Source organism: Lycorma delicatula, chromosome 4, assembly GCF_047948215.1.
Source record: "Lycorma delicatula isolate Av1 chromosome 4, ASM4794821v1, whole genome shotgun sequence".
Classification (NCBI taxonomy): Eukaryota; Metazoa; Arthropoda; class Insecta; order Hemiptera; family Fulgoridae; genus Lycorma; species Lycorma delicatula.
The window spans coordinates 158098733-158125875 of record NC_134458.1 but is presented as its reverse complement, the minus strand read 5'-3'; the positions used below and the strand labels follow the sequence as shown (position 1 = coordinate 158125875).

Sequence of the window (27143 nt, the reverse complement as noted above, 5' to 3'; positions counted from 1 at the left end):
TATGTTTATACATTATATGGATGAATTCATTTTTTTAAAATACATTTGACATGAATTACAAGTATATAAACTTACATAAAGGTATAATTATATATAAAACATACCTCAACAGCTTTTTCAGTAAGAATATTTTCATGCGATGTTACAAATGCTTTTGCTTGTTCAGGATTATTTTTACATAACAATCCAAAGTACTGAGTCACTAAAGCTGGATCTTTATTCCCTTCATCTCTGAAAAACAATAACATCAAAATTTAGAGTAATAATTAAGGGGACTGGATGATATGTCATTTATTTATATTTTTTCAACAACAGGTGTTAAGTAATGTTTTAAATTTTTTTTGGCTACTTTAGGTTCCTTTTTAATTATTCTGTTTATGTTTCAGATCTTTTTTAAACAAAAATACATCATGAATATACACATACACTCACACATTGTGAATATAAACTTTGATTTTATAATATTATATTATAATGTTATTATTTTATAATGTATAAATTGACAAAGAAAGACATTTTTCCACATACAAAGACATTTTGACACATACGCATACAGAATGAAAATACAAGTGATAATTTTTGCAAACAAATTTCATTTTGGCATTGGTGAATAACGTAAGCTTTTATCGAGAGTTAAATATTTATTTTACCAGTATATTTACATTTGTAAATCCTACAGAGGTAAACAAGTTACCTGTACATAGGAACTGATTATAACAGAATACTAACAAAACAAAAAATTTATTGCTAAAATAAATTATTGTATGAAAATTATTGTGAAATATATATATATATATATTTATTGAATAAATCTTATGCAGCATGCATTACATAATATACTGTCATGAAACAAATTTTCACCAAATCTGACTTCACAACTTGCAGTTTGTAATTACAAGTTTGAATTAACTTCCTACGGTGCAATATAGTTTAATACCCACTCTCAGAGTTTTCTTTTAACATTGGGTTTTCCATTTGTAAGTACTCTGAGACCATTCAGTGTATCCATTATATCATTTTATAACAAAAATACAACTACTTTTATTATTTCCAGCTCCATTTTAGGCAGTGGGATACTTTTATTTCTAGTTATATATATTTAAAAAATATATTTAAAATTATATGAAATATAAACCAAAAAAACACAGTAATTAGATAAGTTAAACTTACTTATTAATTCCAATAATCAATTTTCACAGGATCTTGCATCTTCAGTTTGTATTTAATTCTATAACTACATCAAAACATATTCGTGTTACAATTTGTCAGTTTGTTGAGATTGTTTTCTGTTGTAAAAAGTTTGAAATTATTATGAACGAATATAAAAATTATGCTGTCCAGTATGGGAATAATGTGACGAGTCATCACATCATTTCAGTACTTTTATTTCCAGTTACTGTTTTAAAACAAAAAACACAATTTTGACAAATTGTAAAACGAATATGTTTTAATGTAGTTATAAAATTTAATACCAACTGAAGGTACAGAATCCCACGAAAATTGATTACTGAAAATTAATATGCTAACTTTAACTTATTTAATTACTATGTTTTGGTGGTTTAAATTTCATATAACAATAAATTTTATAACACAGTGGTCAATATGTAAATGAATTATTTGAATCTAGAAGAAGAAAAAATTACAAAGGTGAAAAAATTACAAAGGTGAAAAGAAAAATTGGAAAGAAAAATACAAGGGATCAAATATAAAAGATAATTTTTAAAAATAAATTTATTGATTAATAATATACATAATTCATACCTTCATCATTTCTCTACATAGTATCATGTACAATCTACACACTTTTGCCAATGATTTGGAAGCTTGAATATTCCTTGTTCATAAAAAGTTTGAAGATGAATCATACACCAATTGCACGTGCGCTCCTCGATGTCTTCATTGTTTTTTAATCATTCCCCTCCAAGCGATTCTTTCAAGGGTGTAAACAAAAAATAGTCACAAAAGGAAAAATCTGGACTGTAGAGAGGGTGTTTGAGGGTTTCCCAGTGCATTTTTTCCAATTTATTCCTGCCAAAATCGTGGTGTGCAGCCTGGCGTTGTCATGGAGAAGAATGATATCTCTGATGGGCATACCCCGCCTTTGTTTTGGTACGTGGCTTTTGTTAACTGTGCAGCTGGCAATAATAAGCTGCATTCACTATTCGTTGACTGTGGAGAAAATCAATGAGTAAAAAAAAAAAAAAAATGTTTCAAGAACTTTTCTGACAGATGGGTTTTGGCCTTTACTGAGCAACTCTCATCTTCCGTTACCACTCCTTTCTCACCATTTTTGACTCCAGAGTGTAATGTTGAACCCATGTCTCATCACATGTGACAATGTACCTCAAAAAATTGTCCCCTTTTTGCCAAAATCAATTCAGAAGTTTCTCACAGATCTCCAACCTGACCTGTTTTTGATTTTCGGTCAACAATCTTGGAACCCATTGAGCACTAATTTTTCTAAAGTCAAGATGATCAGTGATAATGGTTAGAGCACTTCCACAGCAATACCCACTGTTGACGCGATCTCTTCAACAATGAACTGGTGATCACCTGGATGTTGTCAGCTGTGGGACTTGACCTTGGGTGTTGATCTTGACTTTCATTTTCTACACTTTCTTGCCCCCTTTTAAATTGTTTGGCCTACATATACACTCGGTTTTGGGACAGTGTAGCGTCCCCAAACTGTACTCTTATTGAGCAAAATTTCCGTGGGTTTAACGCCATCATTCGTTACAAAACTTCATGATTATACATTGTGAAACAGACAAACCTCTTGCTCACTCATGGCTGTACTGACAACAGAGCAGAGGAGCTAACAAGCTGGTTCCCACACTCTAACACACTGAACATTAACCCTCCACTCTGCCATCCACCTTGGAACTGCTTGCTGCATAGAATAGTAAAATTACCGTTCACATTTGATGCACCCTCGTATGTGTATATATATATATATATACACACATACACGCACATGCATGCACAAGTGTATATGTATTTATAAGGATATAAATTATATTTATAGTTATTAGTATAATTATATATATAGTGTACTACAGTAGGTATATGTATTCCCAATACCTATACCTACTGTTTGTAAGCATACGTATGAAGTGGATTAGTAAATTCTGATTAAATAGTGTACACACACATACACACACACCATGCCACACCACACCACACCACATTATGCCACACCACATGTGCACACACACACACACTGAATTTATTAGCATCTACAAATGGTAGAAATGGGCCTGCACTTCTAGTATGCTTGGGTGGGATCATCAGAAGTGGGGAGAGCCGGCCATTCCACACTTCCAACCAATTCATCATGATGTTGGAGCAACAGGTGCACCCATCCACTGCACAATGTATCATGTTCATCATTAACACAATGGCTTCTAGACAATGTTGATAAGGTAAATTCAATTTTATTTACTGATGAAGTCACTTTTACAAGAAACAGTTTTCAGTTCCAAAAAATAGTCATTTATGGAGTGAAGACAATCCACATGGTACTGTGGAAACTAGTTTCCAACACAGATTTCACACTAATGTTTGGTGTGACATTATTTATGACAAAATTCTGGGACTATTGGTTTTCAATGAAAACTATATAGGAGATGCATACGTCCATTTCTTAGAAAATAATTTATTGGCTTTTTTTGGAGGCTGCACCTTAACAAACTATATTGCAAATGATTTTCCAGCACGATGTTGCAAAATCACATTTTTTTTTTTTTTTTAGTAGCTAGAAATCACTTGATTTTTTTTTTTTTTTTAGTAGCTGGAAATCACTTCAATGCTAATTTCTTAAATTGGATTTGACGTGGTGGACTGATCGATTGGCCACTACAACCACCTCACTTTTTTTTTTTTTTTTTTTTTTTTTTTTTGTCTTCAGTCATTTGACTGGTTTGATGCAGCTCTCCAAGATTCCCTATCTAGTGCTAGTCGTTTCATTTCAGTATACCCTCTACATCCTACATCCCCAACAATTTGTTTTACATACTCCAAACGTGGCCTGCCTACACAATTTTTCCCTTCTACCTGTCCTTCCAATATTAAAGAGACTATTCCAGGATGCCTTAGTATGTGGCCTATAAGTCTGTTTCTTCTTTTAACTATATTTTTCCAAATGCTACTTTCTTCATCTATTTGCCGCAATACCTCTTCATTTGTCACTTTATCCACCCATCTGATTTTTAACATTCTCCTATAGCACCACATTTCAAAAGCTTCTAATCTTTTCTTCTCAGATACTCCGATCGTCCAAGTTTCACTTCCATATAAAGCGACACTCCAAACATACACTTTCAAAAATCTTTTCCTGACATTTAAATTCATTTTTGATGTAAACAAATTATATTTCTTACTGAAGGCTCGTTTAGCTTGTGCTATTCGGCATTTTATATCGCTCCTGCTTCGTCCATCTTTAGTAATTTTACTTCCCAAATAACAAAATTCTTCTACCTCCATAATCTTTTCTCCTCCTATTTTCACATTCAGTGGTCCATCTTTGTTATTTCTACTACATTTCATTACTTTTGTTTTGTTCTTGTTTATTTTCATGCGATAGTTTTTGCGTAGGACTTCATCTATGCCGTTCATTGTTTCTTCTAAATCCTTTTTACTCTCGGCTAGAATTACTATATCATCAGCAAATCGTAGCATCTTTATCTTTTCACCTTGTACTGTTACTCCGAATCTAAATTGTTCTTTAACATCATTAACTGCTAGTTCCATGTAAAGATTAAAAAGTAACGGAGATAGGGAACATCCTTGTCGGACTCCCTTTCTTATTAGGGCTTCTTTCTTATGTTCTTCAATTGTTATTGTTGCTGTTTGGTTCCTGTACATGTTAGCAATTGTTCTTCTATCTCTGTATTTGAACCCTAATTTTTTTAAAATGCTGAACATTTTATTCCAGTCTACGTTATCGAAAGCCTTTTCTAGGTCTATAAACGCCAAGTATGTTGGTTTGTTTTTCTTTAATCTTCCTTCTACTATTAATCTGAGGCCTAAAATTGCTTCCCTTGTCCCTATACTTTTCCTGAAACCAAATTGGTCTTCTCCTAACACTTCTTCCACTCTCCTCTCAATTCTTCTGTATAAAATTCTAGTTAAGATTTTTGATGCATGACTAGTTAAACTAATTGTTCTGTATTCTTCACATTTATCTGCCCCTGCTTTCTTTGGTATCATAACTATAACACTTTTTTTGAAGTCTGATGGAAATTCCCCATTTTCATAAATATTACACACCAGTTTGTATAATCTATCAATCGCTTCCTCACCTGCACTGCGCAGTAATTCTACAGGTATTCCGTCTATTCCAGGAGCCTTTCTGCCATTTAAATCTTTTAATGCTCTCTTAAATTCAGATCTCAGTATTGTTTCTCCCATTTCATCCTCCTCAACTTCCTCTTCTTCCTCTATAACACCATTTTCTAATTCATTTCCTCCGTATAACTCTTCAATATATTCCACCCATCTATCGACTTTACCTTTTGTATTATATATTGGTGTACCATCTTTGTTTAACACATTATTAGATTTTAATTTATGTACCCCAAAATTTTCCTTAACTTTCCTGTATGCTCCGTCTATTTTACCAATGTTCATTTCTCTTTCCACTTCTGAACACTTTTCTTTAATCCACTCTTCTTTCACCAGTTTGCACTTCCTGTTTATAGCATTTCTTAATTGCCGATAGTTCCTTTTACTTTCTTCATCACTAGCATTCTTATATTTTCTACGTTCATCCATCAGCTGCAATATATCGTCTGAAACCCAAGGTTTTCTACCGGTTCTCTTTATTCCGCCTAAGTTTGCTTCTGCTGATTTAAGAATTTCCTTTTTAACATTCTCCCATTCTTCTTCTACATTTTCTACCTTATCTTTTTTACTCAGACCTCTTGCGATGTCCTCCTCAAAAATCTTCTTTACCTCCTCTTCCTCAAGCTTCTCTAAATTCCACCGATTCATCTGACACCTTTTCTTCACCACCTCACTTAATGGCACTAATTACTTTATTTGGGTATGAAAACAATAATATACCAACAAAAGGTTTATACTAAAGAAGAGTTACTCATTAAAATATGAAATCATATTGAATTTATACAAAAACAATCTTGAGATGATACAGAAAACCACCTGAAATATTTTACATAGGGTAGAATGCTGTGTACATTGTAAGGAGGGAATTTCGAACAATTACTGTAACTGAGATTTTTATTCTGTTAACATTTATCATTTCATGTATTTTATTTTTTTTATTTTGCTATATTAAATAAATATTTATTAGGTACAGGAAGAAAAATACAATGTTTTGTCTATTTTTCATGTTTTGCCTCAATGAAAAACTGATTTTTAAAAGTTTTTATTTATTTTTTATTGGCTGTATTTACATTAATTTTCTCAGAATTAAATTCTCTACAGGTTTTGTTACCAAATCTTCTGCATTTATTAGTAATTTAACAAAGCTATTCTAGTATAAGCCTAAAGAAAACTTGTTTTTTGATACAATATTTTGTGTTTTATGTTGGATATCTTAAAAACTATTGAAGTTATAGTTGTAGGACCTGTTTTATCCTATTTCACAGCTCAAATTACATAAGAAACTACCAACTTTACTCCTTAATTTGGGTCCCAAAAATTACAGTAGGATTTCTTTTTATTAGAAGAGCAAAAATCCAAGTGAAATCTTTCACTAGCCTAACTCGAAAAAAAAGCATTTTCTCATTACTCTCACTAGTAGAACATGTCTTGAAAGTTTCTCCATTTCTTCGTGGGACACCCTGTGTATATACAAAATATGTATAACATATATAAAAAGATGTAAATAATAAAAAAAATGAATGCAATATGAACAAAAAATATCTTTTCTTTTCAATAGATGCAAGCAAGCGTTTACTAAATGAAGCTTCACACAAAAATTAAACATATTCAATGTAAAATATTACATGTTATATTATTTTTGCAGTTATTTCATACGTATTGTATTTTTATTTATTTCTTTTTTTTAAATATAATTAGTCAGTTAAATGTTTTTGATTGCTACAAATTCATTTAAATTTACAACTAAACTGAAAAAGTGTTTCAAATTAGTTAAAGAAAAAATAATTATAGGAATGTTTACTGGCTACTTTAGAATTCAAATTATAATTTTACAAAGATGATAAATTATTAAAGATAATTTTTAACTACTTGTAAAAATTTAATTAAACATTTTTTAACAAATAACAATTAGAAAACAAAAATGAAAAATACAAAAAAAAAAAGATAAATAAAGTAGATAAACAAATATACTTACAGAAGGCCCTTCAGGAATGAATATAACTGCAAATCACTAAGCTGAGGTAGGATTGTTGGAATTATATATGGATAATACTTATATAATGTTCTACCAGTTTCAACACCATTTGTATCAATAAGAGCCTGTAAAATAAAGAGAAAAAAAATTAACCAATAAATTTAATATAATATTAATTGCCTAAAAAAAATTGATGCTGCTTGAAAAAAAAATGGTTTACTATGAAAACAAGAAGGCTTTTCTGTATGCAGAATTTTAGAAAACCTCCTCCAATTTATATAATGTGTTACAATAATAACGTGAGTCCAAATATTAATTACAAAGAATTTATTCTATCAAAGAAAAATAAATATAATTTCATAGAGAATGTTTATAAGCTTACATAAATGGAAAGTGTGAGAATGAGAAAGAAAGAGAATGAAGGAAGACACAAATAAATCTAAAAAGCAAATAATTGAAAAACAGCAACAAACAAAATTAATGTAAAGATTTTGTAGAGTAGAGTCGAAAATTCAGGAAAATAAAAATAACTGGAACAACTTATTTTGTAACCATTACACTTGAATGAATAAAGAATGGGTTGGCTACTGATATGTCAGAATAATTCCTAGGTCAAGGGTATAAATACTGTTGAGGCCAGTGATTTGCAGTGTGTGCAACTCACTTGTGTGTACTCTGACAGTTCTCAGAGCATACAAGCAAAGAATGTGGATTCTGTTAAAAGTGTGACAATGTTCAGTTCTGGAATTAAATGTAAATACAAAATGAACAGAAGATAACATTATTATCTATAGTTAAAAGTATAAGCTAGTTTTCTTTTCTAAACAGTGTAAGTAAATAATTCTTACCAACAAGTCTTATTAACATTTAAATATAAATTTCATTACTGATTTTGTAATTGTAATTTCATTGACATAATCACTTCTTAATTTTATATTAATACTATTATTATTATATTTTTATATTTATATTCTAATATTTATTATTGTTGTAAATTTCATAATACAACCAGAATTACTGTTTCTGATATACAATTTTTCTTATTTTGAAAATAACAGAATACTCAAGAGTAAGTAAATTGTATATTGGTAAGATATTTAATGTGTCTAATCTCTTAACATTCTTTATCGAATTGAAAACACAAAACAATAAATAATTCAAATTTATTTTTACAATTTTTAGCATTTGTATGTAAAAGGTTCTGTTTAAAATCACATCACTTTTCTGATCCAGTTGGTGTGCTTTGTTTTTAATTAAAGTTGAACTTCTCAAATTTGTTTAATTTAATGGACGTTATTTAAATCAAATTTCTCAGAATTAAATTCTCTACAAAGTTAATTAGAAATTTGTATTTGTTTACTGGTAAACTAACAAAGTTACAATAACCCAAACCTAAAAAAATTCTATCTCCAAACACTACTTTTTCGTGTTTTACCCAGTTTTTCAAAACCTAAGTGAGATAGAAGTCTGAAACAACTTTTACTCAATTTCTTGTATCAAAGTCCATAAGGAAGTACCAAATTTACCCCTTGAATTGTACCCCAAGAATTTTTGTATGGTTTAATTTCAAAGAGGGAACAGAAAGCAGCGCTAAACGTTTCCAGAGCTGAAACTCACTCATGAACCGTTCTCTGACCTATGTTTATGTGAACTTTCTTTCTTATTTTTCGATATACAATTATCTCTTGAGAGAGTGTCATGCAATTTAGAATCACTCTGTATATATATATATATATATATATATATATATATATATATATATATATATATATATACACACACACACACCCACACACACATACACACAAGGTCTGTTCAAAAAATAACCGAACTTGTTTAAATTATGCACCAACAGAGATATTTTTTAGTGAAATGCGGTTGGCAGCATTATGTTCCACATAACCTCCACTGTAACCACATGTTCTTGAATTGTTGATATCTCGTTTAGTTTTCATGTTATTGTTTGAGTGCAACATGTTTAAGTAGTAGTGATTTTTGTAATGTGTGATTTTTTTATGATTGAATTTTTGTCTGATTGTCATAGCCATAAACCCAGCTTTCATCTCCTGTTACAATCCTTTGTATGAATGTTTCATTGTCATCGGCTTGTTCAAGGAGTTGCCAGCAATTGTCCACTCGATGGTCTTTCTGCTGTTCAATCATCACACGAGGAAAAAACTTTGCTGCAACACGATGAATGTTCAATTTTTCAGTCAAAATGTCATGGCACAATCCAATTGAGATGATAACCCTCTCTGCAAGTTCTCTGACAGTCAATTGGTGTTTTGCACACACCAGATTGTTGATTTCTGAATGTGTGTGTCATCAGTTGAAGTCTTGGCCAAGTGGCCAAGGCCTTCTTGGTCAAGTGCTATCTTCAATTGACTAACATCATGAAAACCAGTTGCAGCATTGTGTAAGACCCAGAGCATCATCTCCGTATGCTTGTTTCAAAACTTGAAAGATTCTGTGAAAGTTTTCCCATTTCATGCAAAATTTTACGTTGTATTGTTGCTCCCAAAAAATGCTCATTACAAAACTACGAACACTTAAACATGTTGCACTAAAATAACAATAATATGAAAACTAAACAAGATATCAACAATCCAAGAACATGTGGTTACAGAGGAGGTTATGCGAAACACAATGCTGCCAACCACATGTTACTAAATATCACCACTGGCGTGTAATTAAAAACGTTCAGTCTTTTTCTGAACAAACCTTGTGTGTGTGTATATATATATATACTTAAATCTATTGACAGATCATACCACTAGAAACTCTTGCGGCTTAAAACCTAGTATAATAGTTAAAATTACAAATAATATAAAAGTTAAAATTTTATGAATGCAAACATACCAGCAGATACCATTCATAAAAAAACTATAAACAAAATAAAAAATTAATAGAATGGTCATTTTGTATGTTAAACACAGCACTAAAAAAAAAACAAAAAAACTTAATAAATATAATTTTACATACTTACATCAATATTCTCAATAACAGCACTTTGTAATTCATCTTTATGTGGAGAAGTTTCCAAATAACTGAACACCCTATGTTTCCTTCCATTATCCAGAAGATAGCATCGTAATACTTGACCATGTTCACCCTTCTTTTCATGTAACAACGCACACACCTGAAAACTGCAAATATATTTATTTATAAGTGTACATAAATATAAATAAATGGCATTTACATAAAAATTAGTATGGCTGCCAAGACTAATGGCATAGGTGACAACAATACCTGCAAATTTATCTAAGACTGATGTCTACAACATCAATCCTAAATGACCAACAAATTTCTAGAACACTAAACAATGAAATGTTAAAAAAATTAATAAACAGAATCAAATTACAAGTTGTAATACGCATATCAAAGACAATAAATAGAGTTATTGGAAAACTAAAAAAAATAAAATAAAAAAAACTACTCACAATTCAGCAGAACGTGCTAATGCAAGTAATTCATCGTGCGAATAATGTGAAAGCCCACCAGCTAACATTAATTGCTGGAAAGCCTCCTGTCTTTCATCATGCAATGTATTTTCTTCAGGTACAGTAAGATATTTAACAACTCGTTCAAAATGTTTTTGTTCAACTCTAAGAGGACAATGTGGACCAGGTCGGGAGAGCTGTTGAGCTAGGAATGTAAATAACCAACCGACCTGTGTTGGCTAAAATAAAACAAAACACATTACAATTTTTAGCAAAGTTTATACTGAATTATATTATAAAAAGAAACAAATTAATCAAACAATCCATTACAACTTATTTTTACTGTGCCGTTTTCTCCATGCATTCTTAAGACAAAAGTATACTTTAGACAATGAAAGAAAGAACACATGAGTTTTAGCTATTTTAATTCTCTTTATAACAGGCAGTCATAAAGGAATAGTTAAATGGCAAAAGTTTAATTAAAATGACAACTACAGCATAGCATCTTGACCCCATAGGGGAAGACACCCTCCATGTGGCAATCTCGTTCACCATGCCACCCCCTCCATACCTAGCCCCTACGGGCTTTACCGGAAATCATCTTCAAAACTTTGGCAAAAGGCAACTATCAGCCTTGTTCTTGTCTTAGTCAGGATGCCACTGATGCGAATGCCACGGTGAACTACTATCATTAAGAACTCTCAAGAAAAGAAAACACATCTAAACTAAAGTCTCAAACAAGACAGAAAAACAAAGCGGGAAAGCCCAAGCGGCACCTTAGACCCCCCTCAGCAATCCTTTCTTTTGCCAAGTAATTTATGAAGTTTTCCACTATGATCCATTTGGCCTGGTTTCGTCAATTAACATTGAGATCTAACGTCGACCAGATAATATCAAGCCGACAAATCCATCTCCATGCATATGAACATTGTTCATACAAAACATTATGAACGTCTTCCAACTGACCGCATTGCTATCAAATTCCTCAGTCCACCAGGCCGAACCTCTGTAACCTGTCCCTAAAAGTGCCATGGCAAGGATTACCTCTTTGCTGTATGAACCTTATGAAAATACTGATACCTACGATCCCTATATTCAACTGCAAGGACTGCCTGCTGCTCAGGATCACCCTCACACTGAGATGCTCTCCTTAAGTGACAGACAGCCTGTTTCACAGCTGACAATTCCCTATACCACCATGGGGCATCAAGCTTATCTCGACCTGAACTGCGGGGAATCGAGAACTCGGTGGCACAGATGAAATCTGCCGAAAAACTCTCTGCCAGGTTCTCCAAATCCAAAGACTCCAGACCCAAAACTCAAAGTCTGGCCGAAAGAAAGTCAACAAATTTCCTCCAGTCCACATGCTTGCTTAGGAAACGATGCTGAACTGGAACATTACATCGGTAATGCTCACTTGAACCACCAACACTCTCATAAATAATCAATCAATGATCGCTTGCGCAATCATCCACCACCTTCCAGTCATAAACATTAGCAGGACTAAACCTACCAATGGTGACATCAATGTTCCTTCCACCAAACAGTTGATGCCCATCTACCATACCAGCATAATAGGTGGACAACTCACCAGGTACATTAAATACCTGTAGATCATATTGGACTAAAAAGCCCTCTATTAATTCACTGCCATCATTGGTGAAACTGCTATGCCAGAATAATGACTTAGCATTCACATACACACCAATAAGGATTATACTGGTACCTCAGAATCATAGGAGTTTATCCCACACCTCAAGAAGAAGATCAGCAGAGTCTCTATACTGAAAATATGAACTTATAGATGCAAGTTCTGAACATCCACACGGGCAACAATATGATAATTATTTGACAGCTGTCGAATGAAGACACAATCTATTTCCCTTCTGCACACAACAGCGGACATGCTTTCAGAGCCACAATAGAATCTCTTCAATACTGAGAAACCTGGCAGTTCACCAGACATAACATATGGATGCTGCAATAAAACAACATCCAACCCCCTACATAAAGCAATCTCACCGAGCTCAATTTGAACTATATAAGCACCCTGTGTGTTTAACTGCCTGAATTTAACCATTTAACACTAATGAGTTCAAGTACACTCATCTCGTTTTGTCCCTCATCCCCACAATGAGAACACACTGCCACAGACTGTTTTACAAAACTTTGCCTTATGTCCATAGTGGCAGCACTTGAAACACTGTTGAACAACTAAATATTCTTTGACCTTGCATGAAGAGAAGTCAATGAACAATCTGCCTTCTGAAACAAAGCTTTTGAAAAGATCAGAACTAACTTCAAACATGCCGTGGTAGCACTCAGCCTCACACCTAACTGATTTAAATAATAATCAACATTCAGCCTTACTGATCACTTCAGTCATCTGAGTATTTTGCTCTCTTAAGAGAGTCATTAACTCCTCCTCAGACAAACACCGATCGATATCATAAATAATGACCCTGGGATACCTCTTTCTCTTTGGGATGTTTTTGTTTCTGTATATTTTTCTCTTTCCACAAGCCCCATCAATCAACTGAAATCTTCTTCTTCCCTTTCCTCTCTTTCCATTTACCAATCCTTCAACTATCTCTTAGTAAGCACTTTCTTCTCATACGGTGTCCTAGTCAGTTCCTTTTCCTGCTTAAAATGGTATTTAACATATTCCTTTCCTCTTCTACTTTCTCAACACCTCCTCATTTGTTACTCTATCCTGCCAACAGACATTTACCATTTTACGTCACATACACATCTCAAACACCTCAATTCGCCATTTGTCTTCCTTTCTTAAAGTCCATGTATCTGCACCATAAAGCATATCTCCAAATAAAACACTTTGCCAATTTCTTCTTCAAATCTCAATTTAATTTCACATATAGCAAACTCCTTTTCCTATTAAATGTCTCCTTACCCATTGCTAATTTCCTTCTGATTTCTGTGGTACTGTTATGATGTTCCATTATGAGGCTACCCAAGTAATTAAATTTCACCACCTGCCCTACTATCTCAATCCCAATCTTACATTAATATTTTCACCTTTGGCATCTAACACCATACATTTTGTTTTCTTTTTATTAATTTTCACCCCTAGGTTCTGAAAAGCCTTATTTAGATTGTTAAGCATTCCATTTAACTTTGTTACACCATCTGCCAGCACCACCCCGTCATCATCAAATCCTATATATTCTATTCTTTTACCACCTATTGCCACCCCTCTAATACTCTTCAAACTATTGTTGATGATTTCTTCTAGATAAATATTGAATAGTGTAGGTGACATGCAGCATCCTTGTCACACTCCCCTTCCTGTTTCTATCTTTTGTGTTGTCTGACTTCCTATCCTTACTTTTATTTTCTGGTTCATATACAACTTCTTCATAAGACCTTTCCAATCAATTCCTTTCTTTTTCAAAATTATCATTAATCTATCCCATCTTACTCTATCAAAAGCTTTCTCAATGTCTACAAACGCAACATACACTATTCTTCTCTTTTACACATATTTCACCAATAATTCAAAGCAGTCCTATGGCATCCCTAATTCTAACTCCCCTTCTAAAGCCATATTGTTTTTCTGTAATATTTTCATCCAATTTATTATACAACCTCCTGTTCAAAATTCTTAGTAAGAATTTTGCTGCATGCAAAATTAGACTAATATTTCGGTGTTCTTCACACTTTCTAACATTGGATTTCTTTGATAATGGCACCATTATTGTATCCAGAAAGTCTGTAGGCTATCTACCCTCATCATATATTTTATTGCACAGATCTAACAATAGAATTTTTCCATTCTCTCCATAAGCTTTAAAAAATTCAATCGGCAATTCATCACATCCTCCAGCTTTTCCATTAGCCACCACTTTCATGGCCATACTTACTTCACATTTTAATACATTATAACCCTTGTGATCTTCATGAACTCTGTTCTTCTTCTTCTGTTCCTAAATCTACTCCCTTGGTCTATCATTCAGTACGTATAAATCCATTATGTACTCTTCCCATATCTTTTTCACTTCATTCCTCTCGGTTAGTATGTTCTTGTTTTTTGACTCGATCTGATACACTATACAACTTTTTCCATTTTTCTTGAATTCTATTTCTGCAGTTTCTTTGTACATTAGATCGTACCTCCCTTCTTTTTCTTAATTTTCTATAACAGCACACTTTTCCTGTAACCAACTTTCTCTTACCATCTCAGTTCTTCTTCTTAATTCATTATTAAGCTTTTGCACTTTCATACAGTTCTTATATCTTTGCTGTATGAGCATGTAATCAATTGATACTTCTCTCCATCTAATCTCGACACCATGTATATCTCTTTCTTTTATGATTTGCAAACATTGTGTTTCTCACTACCATATCATTTTCCATAAAGAACTCAACTAATCTGTCTCCTCTTTTGTTTCTATTACCTAAACCATATTTTCCTACACATGCCTTTTTCCTTTCATTCTCTAGTATATTTTCCAGCTTTCCATAATACTCCTTCAACTTCTTCTTCAGTATAGTGGTGTTGGAATATATACTTGAATTATTACAAGATCTTTATCTCTACCTTCTATCCTTACCATCAGGCGATCATCAACATATTCCACCTTAATTACTTTTCCTACTAGTTTCTTTTTATTAATACAGCAACTACATTCCTACCTCTTTTTTTGCCACCTGAGCAGTACAAGTGGAAGTCCCCACTCGACATTTCTCCATTTTCACCCCAACTCACTTCACTCATTCTAAGTAAGTCTAATTTATTTCTAATCATTTCCTGTTTTGCGTTTTCAAGCTTACCCTTTTGCATTAGTGTCAGTCTATTCCATGTAGGAACATGGAATGTACTGACAAAAAAGAATACAGGAAATATGATGAGAATAGGAATTCTCATCATATTTCCTGTATTCTTTTTCATTTTTCCAGCCCTCCCTGCACAATTACCCTTTCCGTGTCCATACCTCATTCTTACTTCTTCATACGCATGAAACCTTGTATTCCCCTCCTGGAGATCCGAATAAGGGGAAGCTATATTTCATAAATATTTTACAAAAAGGTCCATCCCATGCCATGATCAACTAAGGATATTCTTAAGGATCTTTAAGGCAGTGATTTCCCATTGCCTTCTGCATTCCAATGCCATTGATCTGGTGATTCATTTGTCGGAATTAATATAAACATTTATCAAAAAACTAATCTAATACTTTTTATCATACACCAGGAGCGACTTCGTCACTTTATTTTTATAAATAAAACTAACATACTACCTATAAAACAATTATTTCATGTATTATATTTAATAAAAGGAGAGATTTGAATAGAAATCTGATAGATTAAGAAAAGAGTAGCGTACATATGAAAGAATATTGGTGGTCTAACAAACTATCTGTGAAAAATTATTGTATTATAGCAGTAAACAGTTGACTGAATTATCAATTGATATAGATTATAATACAGAAATAGGTAACTTTTTGCTACAGCTGAATTTGAAAGCATTAAACTTGAAGTAGAGGTTCTGAAATACCAAATACAGAGTGTTCAGAAAGTTGCTGTGCACTGGAATTATGGAAGTGTAAACATGAAACCTTCTTAATTATTACTTTGTATTTTTATTTTATTATTTTATAGAAATGGATATCGCAATAACTGGAATGTTTTATACATATGCCATTGTTGAGGTTTTTAGTTTGTCAATCGTGCATAGTTTGTTGTGATACACTGCAGGCCACAAACCCCCTTGAATGATTTGTTCACCAAAGAAATCTCGTATAAACATCACTGACCTGTTGGCTGTGTGCACTGTGGCGCCATGTTGTTGGATCAACAGTCATTGATTTTCACTTCTGTTAACAGACTAATGAAGTTTGTTAAATCAGCACAATAACAACCATTATTAACTGTGTTTTCAAAAAAGATTGGACCTATAGTACGTGTTCTACTCACACAGACCCAGACTCCAGTTTTCTTTTCGTGTAATTCATGGGGGTTAGTTGTTGACCACAGTCATGTCTTTTATGAATTAATAAATCCTCCAGATGAAACCGCACTTCTTGTGCAAAAAACATAATGTCGAGGATACCTACGGAATTTTGGTCAATAAAACTTTTGAACAATTGACAATAATGGCTTGTATTTTGGCATGATCTGTAGGTCTCAGTACTTTTACAAACATTACTTGTAGGGTAAAAGTTTCAGTTCTTTTCTTACAGTTTTATGTGCAGTAACAAGTACAATATCTTGCTGCTATGCTAATGTACACATTGACTTTTACGGACTTTCAGCCATAACCTTCGAAGTATCAAATAGCTTCTGTTTGTTTAGTTTAGGTGGTCTTCCACATTGATCAGCGTTTTCAGCAGAGCCTGTTGCCTGAAATGTTTTGATAAGAGTTCAAACTACATTGCGATGAGGAACAGGAGTATTTTGAAACTTTTCAGAAAACTTATACTTCAGTAAGTCTGTATACTTGTCACATTCTCAAAAGACATGTTCAACGAGAAAAATGTGTTCCTCTGCCAAAAGAACCATTACGTTTCTCGTGAAATTTTTATTTAATTTCGTCCATTCAATCACATTGTTGGACGATTTCAACAATTGTTGAAATCATGTGCAACGAAACAATTTCATTGTTCAATCACAAATTCAACAACTGACGTCTTAGTTCATTAATAAGCAACACCTAAAGAACCCACAGGGCAAGGGCAACCAACCTAAAGCCAAAAACACAGAATGCACCACACAATTCTAAAGCATACTGCACAGCAACTTTCTGAATGCATTATATATTGGATGTATTTTATATTACAATAAAATATAACAATTTTACAAAACTAATGTGAAAAACTTGACTTATCAAAAAATTTAACCAATATTTTAATGAGATAATTCTGTGAAGCTGCAGTGATTAAATAAAATGCAACACTAAGTTATGATTGTCAAAAATAATTTCAAATTTCTCAGCCCAATCCATTAGAGCGGTTACAAAAGTAGCGTTATATATTTCAATCATGTACAGTGCATACAAAAAAATAAAAGCTTGCTTGCACAAGCAGACAGTCGGTGTGCAGGGCTCTTACTCTTTTATATTACTCTTTTCTCATAGCACTAGGCTCACTCAATTCTGCAATACAGTGTGTTTAACTGTTTTCATAAATAGCAAAAATTCTTTTCACATTTAAAATTTATTATCATTTTAGCGTATTTATAAATATTTCTTACAAAAACAAATAGTTTTATTCTAGTGTTAATAAATTAGAGGCTATACGAACACAACCTTCCTCACTCACGTTGCGTTTTGAACTACTATAGGATAGCAGCATAGTGTAATCACATATAAAAAGTTTAATCATAGCCCAGTGATAAAAAACAACAGGGACTAGTCTTGTGTAGGGATATGCATAAGCCTATTTAAGGAAAGTTTTCACCGTATTTATTTACAATGCTAAAGCAAATACAACAAGTCAAAATTTTTAAGTGTAGTCTTCTTGCAAGTTGGAAAAGGCATTTTAGATCAGGATGAGTGAAATACACTGCTTTTAGCGCCAAAGGTATGATGAAATACATGTATGCAATTCAGACAAAAATTGATTGAAAACAGAAAATTGTATTAAACTGCCCAACAGTTCATTCCTCACCCTAGAGGCAAGTAAAATGAATTACTATGCATACAAAAGTAACTGTGCTGTACTTGACAAGCTCCTGCATACAAATAAACCTCAGTATTTATAGAAACGATTTTCAATTTTTTAAAAATATACAATTATAATTTTCCTGATTACAGCATTTTTCAATTTTTGTAATGAAACTATTTCAGTTTTGATATAGCACGTGGGGAAGGACCAATTTTAAAAAACAACTACATCACAAAAATAATGGATGCAATGATATGAATCTGTAAGTGTTCAGATAAAATCTCAAATACCACATTTTAACTGTATTTTCATAATAATTTTTTATAATAATTTTGTTGAAGTTGTGACATTAAAAAACATATAACGATTGCATTTTCCTAAAAATATAGACATGTACCTTTTTTATATGAATATTTGAATAAAATAACATCATAAAGAAAAAGTTTTAGTCTGGCACTTTTTTATTTTTAATCTTTATATACAAAATTTCAGTAGCTCAAGAATTTCTTTTGACAATATAAATTATAGACAATCAACTCCTGTTTAAATACATACAGTGATATAACAAATGGCAAAGGTTTTTGCCATTTACCCAGATTACACATTTTTTTGCACATTACCCAGATCATAGAAATAAGGTCATTAAAAGACTACGCCATCACGTCAACAGAGTGATAATTGCTAAATGTAGATAATATATTTTTTAAATATAAAATTAATGAAACTGACCAAAAATCCTTCACCATCAACCATGACTAGAATAAGAATGTTAACAATACGTTGACGAAGTTGTGATGATAACTGAGGATCATCAAATGCTATTGCTAATGCATTAAGGAACTCACGAGTGTCAAAACGTAAAAGTGTTCTGAGAAAAGAAAATCATAAGTTCAATTATTATAAAATTACTGCAAATGAAAATAATTTTGATCATAAATATGCTAGAACAAAAAGGTGATATATTTAATTGAATCCAAATAAAAATGAAACCAAACCATGAACAGATCGTTTAAAATTCATTTCAGAAATCTTTATAGAATAAAGCAGTTATAACTGAAAAGTAACTTCACAAATGAATACAATTCATTTCTTATCTCTACTACTCTTTTAAATATCAAAATATTTGCTACATTCTTCATCCTTAATTATTTATTAAACATATTTTTATTTTGCTTTTTGTTAAAGTATGGTAATGTAACCTTCTTCAACAAAAAAAATTAATTGATCCTGGATGGCTTAATTATTACTCATGCAAAATTTCTTTGCGAGTTTATAGAACATGAAATTCCTAACATTCTCTCCTCTAAGATCATTTTAAAAACTCTTTAGTTTAAACCTAATGACAGACACATTCACTTTTCAACATTCCTTTGTACTACACTTATTTTTTCTTATGTGGAATATATATTTCACAGCCCTACTGCAACTAAATATTTTTAAAACTCTCTATCTTAATTTTTATACAGGTTATTATATATAGACTGTTATGTATAGTAATAAAATAAATTATCCCCCTCCTGAACAAAATTTAAAGAAGGGATAACTGTTAATGTTATGATTAAAAAACTTCAGAAAAAGATTTCTAATAAGTTCAAAATTCTACAGGATACATTGTAGTGGCTAAGAGAGGAGAGCATTTAGTTGCAGAGGCACAGGGGGTGCAAAATTGTCACAAGATTATCCAGGAACACTTTTTTCTGATGATGGAGGGTGTATGGTTGATATCAGAGCTAGGATTAGTCAGGGAAGAGTGGCGCGGTTTGGAAACTGAATAGTTTACTCTGGTCAGATAATAGTCAGAACCAAACAGATATTGTATAATATGGTAGTTGAACCTATTGTTACATATGACTCAAGAGTGCTGGCAGGTGAGCAAAATAAATAGGGAGCATTTGGAGGCTTTGGAAATGGATTTTTCTTGAAGAGCGTGCTGGTTTTCAAAACCGGACTGATTAAGAAATGAGGTAAAAAAGGGCAACTTCCATGATTAAAAAAATCAAAGAAAAACAATTAGTTTGGTATGGACATTTTCAAAGGATGAGTGAGGAGAAGTGGCCAAAAAGTGCACTGGATTATTGTCTTGTTGCAAGAAAGAAGAGAGGTAGACACAGAAGATGTGGAGAAAACAGGTGCAGAGAGCAATGGAAGAGAGAGGAATGGTGGAGGGTGGCTAGATGGACAGGAAAGTCCATTTAGATGCAGGATTGAAATGTAGGATGCCAGATCGAGGTGTAGGATGCAGGATCGAGATGCAGGATGCGAAGCAATCTGTAGGAACCCTGCTTAAAATAAAATTAACAAAGGCAATTACACACTGGATCCTTATCATTGTTTATCTATGGAATAGGTATCTACCTATTCTTGATATGATCAATATAATGTATTATAATATATTAAACACAATAAAAGATTTATTTACTTATAATAATGTAAGTTGTAAAGAATGCGCATTAATGACTAAAATTTTTAAAGCTAGACCACAATAAAAATCCACATTTACAAAAATAAAATAAGAATACATGGTATATTCTTGCATAAAAAAGACAATCTTCTTAATGCACTGGAACATTAAAAAATATAGTACTCATCAAAGTTTAGAAAGCATAAACACAGTGAAATGCAATATGGTGTGCAATATACAAATGCAATACCAAATGCAAATGTGGTGTCAGGTTACATGGTATGTAGTGTAAGAAGTTGCCACAGATAAAGTAAAGTGGAGGGGATAGTGTACTACTACAGGATGTCATTGGTAACAAAAAGCCAGTTGCCATTTCAGCAATTCACTCCCCACCTTGTATGCCAATTGAGCTTCCTAAACTTATATAAGCTCTTACCACATATATGTCTAATTTAATATAGGCAGGTGATAATGGTAGCAATGATGTGAGAGGGGTGCACAGTTTAAGGATGCATGGATACAAGCATCCCTCCCACTACGCAGTTCTCCCATCATAGCGGCACTGCAGCCCTACCACTCTCAGGCTCCAATAAAAGAGCGTGCACAAGAGTGAATTGGCAATTCATCGTCATCCACCACCTGAAGAAGTTCCCTGGCCAGCTCAACGTGGCCAAATTTAGAAGTATATTTTCCCAATTTATTTACACTACATTCCGCAAAGTTAGCATATATTTGGCAAATTGTTTTATTAATAGAATACTCCTCCTCTATGAATCATGAGACCTTGCCGTTGGTGAGGGGGCTTGAGTGCTCAGGGATACAGAGTAGCTGGACCGAAGGTGCAACCATATCGGAGAGGTATCTGTTGAGAGCCAGACTAAGGAATGATTCCTGAAAGAGGGCAGCAGCTCTTTCAGTAGTTGTTAGGGGCGTGAGTCAGGACGACTTAAACAGCCGTATCAACATCACTCAGTCCTCTGAGTACTGCGCAGCTGAAAGCAATGGAAAACTACAGCTGCTTTTTTTCCAAGAAAATGTGGCTCTCTGCAATAATGTAATAATAGCAATAATGGAGGCGCCTTCCTTGGAAAAATATACCGGAGGTAAAATAGTCCCTCGTTCGGATCTCCGGGTGGGGACTACTAAGGAAGGGGTCACCAGAAAATTAAAAAATAACATTCTACGAGTCGGAGCGTGGAATGTTAGAAGCTTGAAAAAGGTTGGTAGGCTAGAAAATTTAAAAAGGGAAATGGGTGTGACAAATGTGGATATAGTAGGAATTAGTGAGGTTCGGTGGGAAGAGGAAGGCGACTTTTGGTCAGGTGATTTTAGAGTAATTAACTCAGCGTCAAATAATGGGCAGGCAGGAGTAGGTTTCGTGATGAACAAGAAGATAGGGAGGAGAGTGGAGTATTTCAAAACGCATAGCGATAGAATCATTGTAACAAGGATAAAATCAAAACCTAAACCGACAACGATTGTTAACGTCTATATGCCTACAAGCGCCCATGATGATGATAAGGTAGAGTGTGTATACGAAGAGATTGATGAAGCAATTAAACACGTAAAAGGAGATGAAAATTTAATAATAGTTGGAGATTGGAATGCAAGCATTGGAAAAGGCAAGGAAGGAAATATAGTGGGTGAATACGGGCTGGGCAAAAGGAATGAAAGAGGGGACCGACTTATAGAATTTTGCACGAAGTATAATTTAGTAATTGCCAACACCCAATTTAAAAATGATAATAGAAGAATATACACTTGGAAAAAGCCAGGCGATACTGCAAGGTATCAGATAGATTATATCATGGTTAAGCAAAGATTTAGAAATCAACTCGTTGACTGCAAAACTTACCCTGGAGCAGACATTGATAGTGACCATAATTTGGTGATAATGAAATGTAGATTGGGGTTTAAAAACCTGAAGAAAAGGTGTCAGATGAATCGGTGGAATTTAGAGAAGCTTGAGGAAGAGAAGGTAAAGAAGATTTTTGAGGAGGACATCGCAAGAGGTCTGAGTAAAAAAGATAAGGTAGAAAATGTAGAAGAAGAATGGGAGAATGTTAAAAAGGAAATTCTTAAATCAGCAGAAGCAAACTTAGGCGGAATAAAGAGAACCGGTAGAAAACCTTGGGTTTCAGACGATATATTGCAGCTGATGGATGAACGTAGAAAATATAAGAATGCTAGTGATGAAGAAAGTAAAAGGAACTATCGGAAATTAAGAAATGCTATAAACAGGAAGTGCAAACTGGTGAAAGAAGAGTGGATTAAAGAAAAGTGTTTAGAAGTGGAAAGAGAAATGAACATTGGTAAAATAGACGGAGCATACAGGAAAGTTAAGGAAAATTTTGGGGTACATAAATTAAAATCTAATAATGTGTTAAACAAAGATGGTACAACAATATATAATACGAAAGGTAAAGTCGATAGATGGGTGGAATATATTGAAGAGTTATACGGAGGAAATGAATTAGAAAATGGTGTTATAGAGGAAGAAGAGGAAGTTGAGGAGGATGAAATGGGAGAAACAATACTGAGATCTGAATTTAAGAGAGCATTAAAAGATTTAAATGGCAGAAAGGCTCCTGGAATAGACGGAATACCTGTAGAATTACTGCGCAGTGCAGGTGAGGAAGCGATTGATAGATTATACAAACTGGTGTGTAATATTTATGAAAATGGGGAATTTCCATCAGACTTCAAAAAAAGTGTTATAGTTATGATACCAAAGAAAGCAGGGGCAGATAAATGTGAAGAATACAGAACAATTAGTTTAACTAGTCATGCATCAAAAATCTTAACTAGAATTTTATACAGAAGAATTGAGAGGAGAGTGGAAGAAGTGTTAGAGGAAAAGACCAATTTGGTTTCAGGAAAAGTATAGGGACAAGGGAAGCAATTTTAGGCCTCAGATTAATAGTAGAAGGAAGATTAAAGAAAAACAAACCAACATACTTGGCGTTTATAGACCTAGAAAAGGCTTTTGATAACGTAGACTGGAATAAAATGTTCAGCATTTTAAAAAAATTAGGGTTCAAATACAGAGATAGAAGAACAATTGCTAACATGTACAGGAACCAAACAGCAACAATAACAATTGAAGAACATAAGAAAGAAGCCCTAATAAGAAAGGGAGTCCGACAAGGATGTTCCCTATCTCCGTTACTTTTTAATCTTTACATGGAACTAGCAGTTAATGATGTTAAAGAACAATTTAGATTCGGAGTAACAGTACAAGGTGAAAAGATAAAGATGCTACGATTTGCTGATGATATAGTAATTCTAGCCGAGAGTAAAACGGATTTAGAAGAAACAATGAACGGCATAGATGAAGTCCTATGCAAGAACTATCGCATGAAAATAAACAAGAACAAAACAAAAGTAATGAAATGTAGTAGAAATAACAAAGATGGACCGCTGAATGTGAAAATAGGAGGAGAAAAGATTATGGAGGTAGAAGAATTTTGTTTTTTGGGAAGTAAAATTACTAAAGATGGACGAAGCAGGAGCGATATAAAATGCCGAATAGCACAAGCTAAACGAGCCTTCAGTAAGAAATATAATTTGTTTACATCAAAAATTAATTTAAATGTCAGGAAAAGATTTTTGAAAGTGTATGTTTGGAGTGTCGCTTTATATGGAAGTGAAACTTGGACAATCGGAGTATCTGAGAAGAAAAGATTAGAAGCTTTTGAAATGTGGTGCTATAGGAGAATGTTAAAAATCAGATGGGTGGATAAAGTGACAAATGAAGAGGTATTGCGGCAAATAGATGAAGAAAGAAGCATTTGGAAAAATATAGTTAAAAGAAGAGACGGACTTATAGGCCACATACTAAGGCATCCTGGAATAGTCGCTTTAATATTGGAAGGACAGGTAGAAGGGAAAAATTGTGTAGGCAGGCCACGTTTGGAGTATGTAAAACAAATTGTTGGGGATGTAGGATGTAGAGGGTATACTGAAATAAAACGACTAGCACTAGATAGGGAATCTTGGAGAGCTGCATCAAACCAGTCAAATGACTGAAGACAAAAAAAAAAAAAAAAAAATATAATACTTTATTATGGCTCTAACCTGTAAAACTTAAAATTGTAATAACCTGAAAACTTTAAACCTGGTATTTTAAAACGTTCAAATGCATAATTTACAAATTATTTAAAAAATATATTTAATTTTTTTTTTTTTTAAATTATAGATAATAATTTCATTAAATAAACAAAATCATAAACTGGAAATTTTAATCAAATTACATAGATTAAATATTATTAAAGCAGAAGCTAACATTTTTCTAAATTTGATTATTTAGAGATGGAATTTTATCTTCAAATTTAATTTCATATAGAAGAATATGTACTTATGCTATAGATAAAGCCTTAGTGATTTTGTTTGCTGAAAATTTATAACCACATGAAAAGTGGAAGTTCATTAACATTTTATAATGCATATTATGTTATAATTTAACTTTTTGAAAACTTTTAAGTTCACAGAGACTTGGGTTTTTAATCCAACAACAGCTAATTATAGGTCAAATTATTTTTAGTGGAGGGGAGAGAGGTTGAATTTTAAGGAAACACATGATTTGGAAAAGCATTCAACAATATTGATGACAGCTTTTTACATGACTATCCAAAAAGGAGTGTAAAGTATTTAGGGTATATGTATGTATGCTTGTTCCACCATAGAAGCTCAATGGCTGAACCAATTTAGATGTATGACCCCGCCTTGGAATCCTTATACATTACTGGGAGTGTCATAAGCTATATATATATATAATTATGTAGTAGTGGAGATTTGTTAGTTGAAGCACAAATTTAATGAACTGAATTAATTATAGTGAACTGTGAGCCTCTATCTCTGTGTGAACTGGGTTTGAACTGAATATGCTTTGAATCAGCTGAATGTATTACTTATTAATATTACAAAGAGAATTACATTTATGTTAAATAGAATAAAATAAAATTAATTTAAAAAAATTCTATTTAATAATAATGGGCTTCCTGTGTGAACTGCATGTGAAGCTAAAGTGGTGAGATGATGCAAGCACCTCGTGTGAGGCATCTTTTACTTATGAAAAGGTATCATTTATTAATGTGATCTGCATATTTTAATTTATATTAATGAGATTAGTAAAACTGCATGTGCTTTTGAAATATTTTTTGCTCAAAAAGGTGTTTGTAATCTATTTAGGTTGATATATGTTTGTTTTTTCCACTGTAGCAGCTCAACGGTTGAACCAATTTAGATGGGTTGGAATCCTTACGTTATCAGGAGTGTCATAGGCTATATTTAATAATACTATACCTAAAATTGTCACCCCATGTTCTTTAATTATCATACATTAATGAGCAATGTTTTTTTTCTTTTGGCAGTCATTTCATTTCTTAATTTTTAATATTTATTAGCTAACTATATCTCTGTAATACATTACAGTGAATTATGTTTAGCAGCATCAATCTTAAAAAGTTCAACAATTATAATTAGTAACAAAAATTCTGCTAATAATATTACCTTAAATAAGGATAACATGTTTCACTATCACCAGCATTGAGACTATGTTGATTACACAGGCATTTAAATACTTGTTGTCTGACATTGTCAACACATCCAGAAGGAATATCACCACTTGGATACGCTCTACCAGATAGACAACAACTTAAATAAACTAATAATCTGTTACCTAATGACCTGCATAATTCATACGAACTTTGACCTGAAACATTTACATAAAAAATAATTAATTGATGATCATGGTAATACTAGATAATTATATCGCATTAAATAACTGCTAACCTTGGTGTCTGAGCCATTTCTGTACCACATACTTGATCCACTCACTATTGTAAAGCTTGGAGCCACATAAAAACTCTTTGAAATGACCAAACAAACAAAAATTTTGAATGCGAGTTCAAGACTGTAAAATAAATGTGGCAACACCTCCCAATCTGACTTTTGAATAGCTTCCTGAGTCTTTTGAATGGTGCAATGGGGAGAGCATTATCATGCATAACAGTTAGACATTTTGAGAAAGAACCAGGCTATTTCCTTATTGCAGGTTTCACTTCATTTCTAACATATCACAATAGTAATCACTGTTGATTGTATGTTGTTCTTCCACATAATCGCAATAAATTGATCCTTAATAATTCCCAACCACTGCTACCATTAATAGACCGTCTGTCAAGTAGATTTTTAATTCTTTCCTAGTGGGCAAACTTGGATGTTTCCATTCCATACACTGAAAACTTTGTTCCAATTCAAAAGATGAATCCAAGTTTCATAAGTTATCAAGCAATCTAAAATAGCATTACTTCCCACTAAAAACTGTAGTTTAAGTTCTGTACAAATATAAATTCGGGTGT

General features: G+C 32.8%; 1 protein-coding gene across 1 annotated transcript in view; it reads right to left on the bottom strand.

Moving 5' to 3' along the window:
- The window catches only part of Vps8 (vacuolar protein sorting 8), a 112466-nt gene that overhangs the window by 23689 nt on the left and 61634 nt on the right, over positions 1–27143 (bottom strand). Inside the window, exons 14-19 of the mRNA XM_075364591.1 lie at positions 26293–26494; positions 19110–19248; positions 10759–10997; positions 10305–10464; positions 7319–7443; positions 105–231 (exon numbers count right to left, since the gene is read on the bottom strand). Of these exons, the coding sequence (XP_075220706.1) occupies positions 105–231; positions 7319–7443; positions 10305–10464; positions 10759–10997; positions 19110–19248; positions 26293–26494 (992 nt within the window). The remainder of the gene's footprint in view (positions 1–104; positions 232–7318; positions 7444–10304; positions 10465–10758; positions 10998–19109; positions 19249–26292; positions 26495–27143) is intronic.